At 68.4% G+C, this 9,891-nt stretch overlaps 1 protein-coding gene across 1 annotated transcript; it reads right to left on the bottom strand.

The window, feature by feature from the left end:
- Positions 1 to 221: 221 nt before the first annotated feature.
- Positions 222 to 9,521, bottom strand: RASAL1 (RAS protein activator like 1). Its single transcript, XM_069795349.1, is given in 23 exon segments — positions 222 to 267; positions 269 to 374; positions 377 to 484; positions 932 to 996; positions 1,107 to 1,227; positions 1,319 to 1,454; positions 2,162 to 2,299; positions 2,389 to 2,564; positions 2,817 to 2,961; positions 3,798 to 3,935; positions 4,024 to 4,216; positions 4,413 to 4,525; positions 4,666 to 4,730; positions 4,938 to 5,091; positions 5,184 to 5,301; positions 5,480 to 5,568; positions 5,855 to 5,992; positions 6,073 to 6,154; positions 6,999 to 7,128; positions 7,221 to 7,282; positions 7,387 to 7,500; positions 7,591 to 7,647; positions 9,204 to 9,521. Coding segments are annotated over 23 exon segments (2,559 nt in total). The 5' UTR covers positions 9,269 to 9,521.
- Between the last annotated feature and the right edge of the window lie 370 nt (positions 9,522 to 9,891).

Below are 9,891 nucleotides of genomic sequence, written 5' to 3'. Positions count from 1 at the left end.
CGAGTGGCATCGCCGCAGGATCCGTCCCCCAGTGGGGTGCCGCTGAGGGTGGGTGTCACTTGCTCCCTTCGGGGATGCTGGGCTGGTGGTGGTGGGGGGGGGTTTGGGGCACCCCCGTGGACAGAGGAGAGCGTGTGGATGGGTGGGTGTGTTTGCACACGCTTGTGCTGGGGGGCCCCAGCCCCGCTGTCTGGACACGGGCCCCGGGTGGATGAGGGGGACTACAACTCCCAGCAGGCACCGCGGCGCGGGCAGGCCGGGCTGGGCGCGCAGGGGATGCAGGGCATGCTGGGAGTTGTAGTCCCAGCCGCCGCCGTTCAAGTGGCGGGAGCCGGGGCCGGGGAGGGGGTCGGGGCCGTGGGGGGGCTCGGAGCCGGGGGTGGGCTCGGGGGCGGCCCCGGGGCGCCGTCGCGGCGGGCGAAGGCGTCGTGGGCGATGTCCAGGTCCCGCAGCACCGCCTGCAGCCGCCCCCCGAGGGGTCCGCCTGCGCCCCCCCCCCGGCAGGGTCAGCGCCTCGCCCGGCACCGACCCCCCCGGCACCCACTCGCGATACACCCCCGGCACCCATTCGGGGTACGCCCTCATCACCCACACCCGGCACCCATCCCTGACACCCACCCTTGCCCCCCACCCCCCATACCACCCCCCCATCCCACTATGTCCCACCTCGTCCCCCCCGTCCCAGCCAGTCCCACCACCCCTCATCCGCTCCTCCCCGTCCCACTCTACGCCCCCATGCCCCCCACCCCCCCCAACGCCCCACGGACACGGTGGGGGGGGGATTGTGTGCGTGGGGATGGGTGCGTGTTTATTGGGGGGGGGTGTATGCGTGTGCAGGGGTGTGCATGTGTGTGCCAGCTGCCCCAGGCAGCACCCCAGGGTGCAGGCTCCCCATCACCCCCCCTCACCCTCCCAGCAGGGCTGCCCGTACCTGCCTGCCCCGGGCAGGGGGGCTCGGACGCCGTGCTGCCCTCAGCACCCTCGGCCCCTGCCACCCTGCAGGAGAGGGACCCTCAGCACGCTCCCACCCTGCCCACCAGCACCCAGGGTCCCCCGGGACCCCCGTGCCCACGGGCCAGCCCCCCACCCACCCACCCCAGCCTCACCGCAACCGTGCCCCCGCCTGCCGCAGGTGCCCGTAGAGGGTCTGCGCCGCCGCCGCAGGGTCCAGGGGGTCACTCCACTCGCCCAGCACCACGGTGCTGTGGGTCCGGCTGCACCCGGGCGCTGCCAACGACAGCTGTGGTGGGGGTACCGGGGCACCCCAGCACCCCTTACCCCGGGGGGAACCTTCGCCCAGGCTGCCCGCCGGCCTTACCGGTGCAGGCGGGCTGCAGGCAGCAAGTCCAGCGGCCGGCACGGTAGGTGCCCGGGTGGCAAGTGGGCAACATGGCCTCGTTGGTGCTGCTGGCCTGCCGCACCGCCCAGAGCCACTGCCACAGCTCCTGGGCGCTCTGCGGGGACAGGGAGGGAGGGTGGCATCCCGCTGGGTACCCACGGGCACCCTGCGCTGGGCACTGTCAGTGGGGAGGAGGAGGAGGAGGGTGGAGGTGGGCACGGGTAATGCCGACTGGGTCCTCGGTAGGGGTGGGCACTGGGGATGGTGGTGGGCACCAGGGGCAGGTGACTGGGAGTGACAGTTTGATGGCAAAGGTGTCCAGGTAGGACCTGGTGAGGAGATGACACCACACCACAGGAGCCAGGGGACCCCAGTGATCCCAGTGCAAATAGGGCTGGGACCCCAGTGATGCCAGTACAGACAGGGCTGGTACCCCAGTGACCCCAGTACAGATATGGCTGGATACCCCACTGATCCCAGTATCCCAGAGGTGGTACCCCAGAGACCCCAGTGCAGATATGGCTGGATACACCACTGATCCCAGCATCCCAGAGCTGGTACCCCAGTGACCGCAGTACAGCCAGGGTAGGATACCCCGATTTCCCCAGTACAGCCAGGGCCCAGACACCCCCTTGACCCCAGTACAGCCAGGGCTGGGCACCCCAGTGTTCCCAGTACAGCTGGTGCTTGGGTATAGCTGGATTTGCGACCAGGACCATTCCCACTGTCACCATGGGATCCAGGGGTGCCGGGGAGGGAGCTCCCAGGGTGCTGGGGTGGGGTGTTCCTGGGGTGCCCAGGGAGGGGTGGGGGGGCACCCACCTTGCACTGGATGTAAGTGGTGTGGAGCTGCCCAGCACCATCCTGTGCCACGATCTGCATGACGTGGGGGTGCTGGAAGGTGCCCTCGTCCACACGCTCCACTGCCCGCATCCACGGCACGGGGATGGAGCAGCGCACCTGAGGACCCCAAAACACTGCAACTCACTGCACCCGCATCCCCTCCCTGGGCACGCGGCATGGGGTGGGGGGTCACAGGCAGCACCCACCTGCCACTCGGGGGACTTGGAGTAGGTCAGGGCCTCGGTGCTGAGCCAGAAGTACCTCTTCTTGAAGGCGAAGCGGGGCAGCAGGGCAGGCCCCCCCGCCGTGCGGGTGTGCAGGTACCCCTCCTTGATGGTGGCCAGGGGACGGAAAACTGCTGGCAGCACTGGCTCCTCGCCTGCTGTTGGCCATGGCACAGCCGGGCAGGGAGGCAGCGGCATCACCCCAAGTGCCACCGCTTCCCCCAGCCCCAGGACGCCTGTCCCCAGCCATCCTGGCACCATCCGCATGGCACCAAGCGGGTCCCTCTCCCCGAGGATGCTCCCAGGATGTGGGGGACAGCAGGGATGATGGCACTGCTTGGTATCAAGTGCTGGCACGGCCAGACCCCGGCACCAGCAGTGCCCCCACGGTGCCCGGTGTGCCCACTCACCCTCGGCACTCTCCACCATGACCAGATTGTCCAGGAAGGCTTTGACACGGGTGACGCTGGGCAGCAGGACGGCGTGCAGCGGGGCCATCCACGGCTCCTTGCCCTGCCCCAGCTGCAGCCCCAGGTTGCCGATGCTCTGCAGCGCCTGCCCCACGTGGGAAAGGGCTCAGGCTGCCGTACCCCCCTTGGCGTGGGGGCTGCGGGGGGGAGCGACCCCGGGGTTGCTGCTCCCCTGAACCCTGGGGGCTTGGGAATTGGGGAGGAAAGTGGAAAAGCAGAGCAGCTGGGGGGTGGGGGGTGATGGGACCCAAGTGCTGCCCCAGGCTGGCTCCTGCGCTGTGTCCGACGTGGGGTGGCATGGCCCGGTGATGAGCAGGGCTGGCCTCGAGCGGCGTGGGAAGGAGCCAGCCCGTGGCATGTGGCATGGGGGCAGGAATGGCTCTGCCCTCTCCCATTCCCTGCGATTGCCATCCCTCCACTGGGTCTCCCTGCCTTTCTGGGGTCCCCATCCCTTCCTGGCATCCCCATCCTTTATGGGTCCCCATCTTTTCGGAGGGTCCGCATCCCTCCCTGATGTCTCTGTCCTTTCTGGGGTCCCTCTCTGGAGTCCCCATCCCTCCTTGAGACCCCTGTCCCTCCCCAGGGTCTGCACACCTCCCCAGCATCCCTGTCCTTCCCCAGGTTCACCGTCCCCCCCTGGGGTCCCCATCTCTCCCTGGGGTCCCCAACCCTCCCCAGGGTCCTCATCTTTTCCCAAGGGTCTCCATCTCTTCCAGTGGTCTCCAACCCTCCCCAGGGTCCCCATCACTCCCCCAAGGTCCCCATGCCTTCCTGGGCTTCCCATCCTTCCCCAAGGGTCCCCATCCCTTCCTGGGCTTCCCATCCTTCCCCAAGGGTCCCCATCCCTTCCCAGTGTCCCCATCCCTCCCTAAGGTCCCCATCTCTCCCCAGCATCCCCGTCCCTCCCCAGGCTCCCCACACCTTGGCGAGCAGCAGGAGCGTGCGGCTGGTGCGGGGGTCAGCATGCTGCTCCCGGAGGCTGAAGAGTTTCGGGGTGAGGACGGCAGGGGCAAAGAAGCGGAGGAAGAGAAACCCACTGATGGAGAAGTACCGCACCTCCTGGCCGGGGAAAGGGACAGCTCAGGGCTCAGGCCGGTGGTCCCGGCGGCGTGCGGAGCCCCAGCCCCGGCCCTGCCACCTGCCCTACCTCGTGCTGTGCCGAGGGGAACCGCTCCTCCACCCGCCTGCGGAGCTGCTTGAAGGCCACCCTCATGAGGAGGGGACACTTCTCCACCGAGCCCGCGATGGCGTCGATGATGTCCCCCAGGTAGCCCTTCAGCAGCTCCAGGCTGCTCTCCCGCACCCGTGCCTCCGACAGGGACCCCTTGAAGGAGATCCTCCTGCGGAAACGCCGCTGGGTCAGGGGGCACCCGATGCTCAGGAATGGGCCACCCCGAGTTGGCCAAAAGCCATCGAGGTGACCCACGGGCTCAGCAGCAATGGGCGACCCCCTCCCGCAGGGGACACTGGGATGGGGATGATTTGGCACGTGCCAGGCTCCATGTCCCCCCACCCCAGCCATCCCCCAGCACTCGCCTGCTGCGGCTCAGCTCCATCTTGCCGGGGTCCAGCTCCACATACTTCTTCTCCTCAAAGATGCGGTTCACCACGGGCTTCAGGACCTCGTGCAGGTAGGGCAGCCCCACCACCTGCAAAGGATGGGAAGTCACCATCTTTGTCCCCAAACTGTTCCCAGATGCCCTGCTGGGATGCAACTTGGCTCTGTGCCCCGATGCCATCATGGGAGGGGCGCAGCGGGGACCCCTCCGGTGTCCCCTTCCACGCTCACCTTCATGAACTGCTCCACGGACTTGGAGGCCAGCGAGTTGGATCGGAAGAGGGTGTTGGGGTCCGCTGGAAGAGTGCAGATGTCACGGCGAGGTGGGCACGGGGCGATGCCCCAGCCATCCCTGGTGTGCCCGACCCCACAGACATGTGGCACCTTTCCTGCCTTCCCCTTGGTGGCCCCACTCTTCTCCCTATCAGGGTCTGGGGGGACCCTGACAACCCACTTTCCTGGCTGAGGGGGGTGCAGGTGGTGCCCCCAGCCCTGGCACTTACTGGTCCTGGCCAGCTCGCGGGTGGTGAGATAGTCCAGGAGGGGCACGGCCAGCCCCTGCCCCAAGAAGATCTTCACCAGCTTGGTGGCCACGTCCTGCCGGCTCTCCCCCGAGGTCACCTCCTCCAGTACGGCCAGGGCCGTGCTGTCAGGGGGCTGTGGGGAGGGCAGGGTGGGCATGGCAAGGCCCCCGCGCCGGTCTGGTCCTCGGCCACCCCTGAAAGTCCCCCCCAAGACCCAGTACCCACCTGGCCCGGGCAGAGGATGGGCTCGGTGAGGAGCTGGATGAGGGGCTGGTAGTACGGGGGGGGCAGGACCCTGTCCTCCACCAGCCGCACCGCCAGCCGCAGGGCACCCAGCTGCCCCCTGCAAAGACACGGGGAGGGGATCAGCCGGATCCTGCACCCACCGCCCTCCATCACCCCGGCTCCTTCCCGGCTGGGATGGGGGTGGGCCACCCTGTGTTGCCCTGGGCAGAGCCGCCCTGGGGAGCTGCTCATGCAGGGTGCAGGCAGCTGCCTGGCCCTGCTGCCTGCACTCTCACCCGTGATCCTTGGTGGTGCTGGGGAAAGGCAGGAGCTGGAACCAGCCCTTGGTGGGGTCTGTGCGGATGGTGTCCAGGGGAAACTCGACCTGGAGGGGCCAGAGGCAGGGTCTGAGGTGGGGGGGCATGCACCAGCACCCCGTGCTGCACCCCGCTTCTCCACCAGCGGGGACCCCTCCTCGCAGGGGAGAACCCAGGACACACAGGGAGTCTGGATGTGGCACTGCCCCCGGCTCAGCGGGTGCACGTACCCCTGTGCCCATCCCCACGGGTGCTGACCTGTGGTCACCTGAACCCCAAGCACGGGGAGACAACGGGGGTGCAGAATTGCCCCCCAGGCCCCTGCCCCATGCCATTGTGCCCGGAGCTCCTCACCTGTCCCAAGAAGTCGTTCTTGCCCACGATGTCCCAGTCCCACACCTCCACGCTCAGCACGGCCTCCCCCAGCTCGCCCTCCGCCACCTCGAACTCCAGCACCTCGTCCCAGCGTGGGAAACGGGTTTTCTTAATCACCTGCCAGGGGTGGGGACCGGTGGCCGTGGGGGTCGAGGTGCCTGAGCCTCTGGGTCCCAGCACCCAGCACCCTGACTCACGGCCGTCTCCAATGTGTGCCCGCAGCACGACACCCGGGCAAAGGGGTCCGAGGTGCCCGAGAGGTCCCGGGGGGCCAGGTCCCTGTGGGGAGGTGGGGGTCAGTGGGGGGTGCAGTGGGCAGGGAGCCCATCCCCGCCAATGTGGTCCCTGCACCCCCATGTCGCCCCTTCTCCCCCAGCTCTCCTGGGCACACCAGGCACCCATGGGGCAACCAGAAGGTGCGGGGCGGGGGGGATGCTGGTGAGAGTGGGTCCCCATTCCCCAGCGCTCCTGCTCCGAATCCCTTCCTCCGGTCCCTGGGGGCCAAATGGCACAGCGGGGGGGGGCTCTGCTGTCCCTCCTGGCTGTCCCCATGGCCATCCCGTTGCCTTGGTACCCGCTTCGGTTGCCATGGCAGCGGGATGCTGCCTCTGCTGCCTGCTCCACTGCCAGCATCCCTCCGTCTGGCAGCCGCGTGTGTGGGCACACGCATGCACACATGCAGACACACGTGCACACGTGTGCACACGCACACCAGATCAAAGCAGAGGGGCAGCCTGGGGCATGCCTTGGTTTCCCCCAATTTCGAAGCCTAAAGGGGAGAAACCTGGCAGGAGACCCAGGATGGGGATCATCCCCAGGTACCCCGTGGCTCTCTGGGCCACCCAGCTCTGCCCCTTGTCCCCCTGTCTTCATCCCCGAGTGGGGCTGGCAGTGTCCAAGGCAGCTCATTCCCCACTGAGACCCCACGGCATCGTGACACGTGGGTCGGCATCATCGATGTCCGCAAGCAGGACAGAGCGAGGCCCCTTCTTGGTGCCGAGAGGGGAGGATGAGCCCCGTGCCACTGCTGTCCCCATCACCTCCCCTCGTACCACCGCCCAGACCCCACCAGCCAAAAATAAGACCCTGGGGGTGGCTGTGCCAGCCCCCCCGCCCCCCCCACCTGGCCTCGATGAGGTGGCAGCGCAGCACCCGTGGGTGGCCCTGCTCAGGGACCTGCAGCTCCAGGTGGATCTCGCCCTGCACCTCCTCGTCCGGGTCCACGGGCGCCAGGCTGAGCCAGCCGTCAACGCCTGCCGAGGGGGACAGGGTGGGTGCCCCATGGTGCCAGGATGGGTCCCACTGCCCCCCCCGCCCCCAGCCCCGCGCCATGCCCCCCACTCACCCCGTGGCTCAGCCGAGATCTGCCGGCGGCTGAGCGAGACCTTGCCGATAACGTCGTCCTGCCTGCGAGGGCAGAGACGTGGCAGGCGCTGAGGCCACCGACGGGGACGTGCCACCCCTCGGGGGGCTCCCCAGTGCCCACCCGTGCCCCCCATTGTCTCCCCTACCCGATGGTGTCTTCATCCAGCACGTAGATGGCGAGGCTGCGGAAGCCGCAGGGCAGGCGCAGGGTGTACTCCTCACCCCAAAAAGGGTTCAGGCTCTTCCACACCGTGGCCGTCCTGCCGGTGATGGGAGAGGTGGCTGCACCCCCAGGGAGAGCCCCCGTCCCCGCGCATCCCCTCCCCGGTGTGGCACGGTGTCCCCCGTACCTGGCCACCACCTCGTTGTCCACCTTGACCACGCAGTAGGGATCGCTGGAGCCAGACCTGGGCAGGGGGATGTGGGTGCGTGCGGTCAGCCCCCCACCTGGGGCTCCCACCCATGAGCTACTGGGGGGGCACAGGGTGCCGGATCTGAGCATCACTTCAAACCCCACTGGCGAAGCACCAACCTCCGGGGGGTGAGATGAGTTTTCCGGTCTCAGCCCAGCCCTGTAGCTGACATTGGCACGGGGACACCTTTTCCCAGCCCCCACTGTGGGCCACCCCAAGCCATCGCCCTGTGTTCCCGTGCCCCCCCACCCGTGGGTTCCCCGTGTGTCTCCAGCAGCACAGCTGAGCCTGCCTGAGTTTCTGTGGCAAACCACAGTGTCAGGGTGACACCAGCTTGGCCCAGGGCCCATCCCCAGCTTAACCCCTTCCATGGGGGAGGATGGGATAGAGGGGATGAGGGCTGGATCCAGGGGTCTTCCACCTGGAAAGCCCCTTCCCCACTCATTTATGGCAGCTGGACCAGCACGGGGGGATGCCAGCCCCGGGGTGGTGTGCCGGGGGCGATGCTGGAGCCCCGAATCCCCAGCTGCTGGAGGCAGGGGATGACGAGACGTGCTTCAGCAAGGAGCCAGACCCCAAGTGGGGCGAGGGAGGTGACCCCAGTCTCCGTCCCAGCCACGGGCTGGGGGACAGACGGGATGGTCCCAGCTGCGGGCTCAGCGGGCGATGTTGCATGCTGGCTAACGAACCGGCGTTGTTAATCCCCAGGGGTATCTCGATGCCTCCCAGCAGAGCAAAGCCCCCGGCCTGGCAGGTCCGGCAGGGACAGGCAGGCAAACCTCGGCAGCGCGCTGTGGGGTTGACAGCTCCCGTCCCCCTCGAGAGCCCGGATGGGAGCGGGTCACCCCGAGCCCCTCCGCAGCCCCAGGATGGCCCCGAGCTGGGTTTGGGGGGGGGGCTGGGAGCGGCACTGGGCACCTCATCCCTGTCCTGGTGGGTCTGGATCACCCCACAGTGCCCAAACCCCCCGAGTGAGGCACCTCGCACAGCACCATAACCCCTGTCAGGTGGGGAAACTGAGGCAGGGAGGTCCCGCTGCCCACAGCTGTTCCCGGCTGCCCAGCCCTGGGAGCGGCCGGCACTGCCAGGCTGGCACATCCGGAGGAGCCCAGGGCTGCCAGCTCTGCCGAGGCATATCCGTGGGGCAGGAGCGGGCAGGGGGTCTTTCCACTCCCCCCCCTCACTTAGCCCCTCACCCCAAGGGTGCGGATGCCCAGCAGGTATGTAGGGGTGCCCCCCCCAGTGCTACCCACAGCCTTGGGGGGATACCCTGTGCCCACCCTGCTGGGGGGCAGCAAAGGGATGCTTAAGGGGTTGGGGGGCTCATACGCCTCTGGTGGGGGGGGGGCTGAGGGGGCTGGCAGTCCCCTGCCACCCCCAGACCCCCCCTTTGCAGCAATGGGTCCCTGCTAGCATGGGTGCAAGCAGGGACCCCCAAAACCGCACAGAGAGCAGAGCCACCCAGGGCTCCCACCAACCCCCCTGCCACATCTCCCAGGGTGGGGGGCCAGGGGAAATTGGGGGACCGAGAGCCCCCCCGAGCCACTCACACATCCTTGGCGGGCAGGTCCTTCCCCTCCACCACCCGGCAGTGCAGCGAGGTGGTTTTGGCCATGCCGGTGAACTTCAGGGTGGGCACCTAGAAGTCCACGGGGGGGCTGCGATGGGTGCCCCCGAGGTGCCCCGAGCCGCCCCCCCGCCCTCCACCGCCGGTGGGGCTGCCAGCACCGTCCTCCTCCTCCTCCTCCTCGCCCGCTTCTCGCTGTCGCTTCTTCCTTTTTCCTCTTCTCGATTGTTTTTCTCGCCGCTTCGCTCCCCACCTGCGCCGGAGCAGCGGGCGAGAGCAAGCCAGCCGGAGCGCGCGGGCACGCGGCGGCGGGCGAGCTTGGGTGGGCTGGCCTCGTGCCCACCGGCCCACCGGCACCAGGCTGGTAGCCACGGGCAACTCACTGTGGGGGTCCCCCCCTCTGCGTACCACTGACAGCCAGCGTGGGGAAAGTCATCGTCTGTCCCCCCACCCCGGCCCTGTTCTAGCGATGGGGAAACTGAGGCACAGAACCATTGCAGAGCGCTGGCCCCTTGGGGTGTGGGGGGGCAACTGCTAGCCCGTCACAGCTGAGTGGCACAAGGGACCGTCCCCAGGCTGGGGGGGCTCTGCTTGTACCCCAAAGTGGCGGTGGGGAGCCTGGGGTGAGCATTGGCCTCGGGGCGGGGGGGTGGGGGGGCAGTGGAAGAAGC

This window comes from Haliaeetus albicilla, chromosome 10 (assembly GCF_947461875.1).
Source record: "Haliaeetus albicilla chromosome 10, bHalAlb1.1, whole genome shotgun sequence".
In the NCBI taxonomy this organism is placed as follows: Eukaryota; Metazoa; Chordata; class Aves; order Accipitriformes; family Accipitridae; genus Haliaeetus; species Haliaeetus albicilla.
Note: the sequence above shows the minus strand (reverse complement) of the source record. Positions and strands in the feature narration are given on the sequence as shown.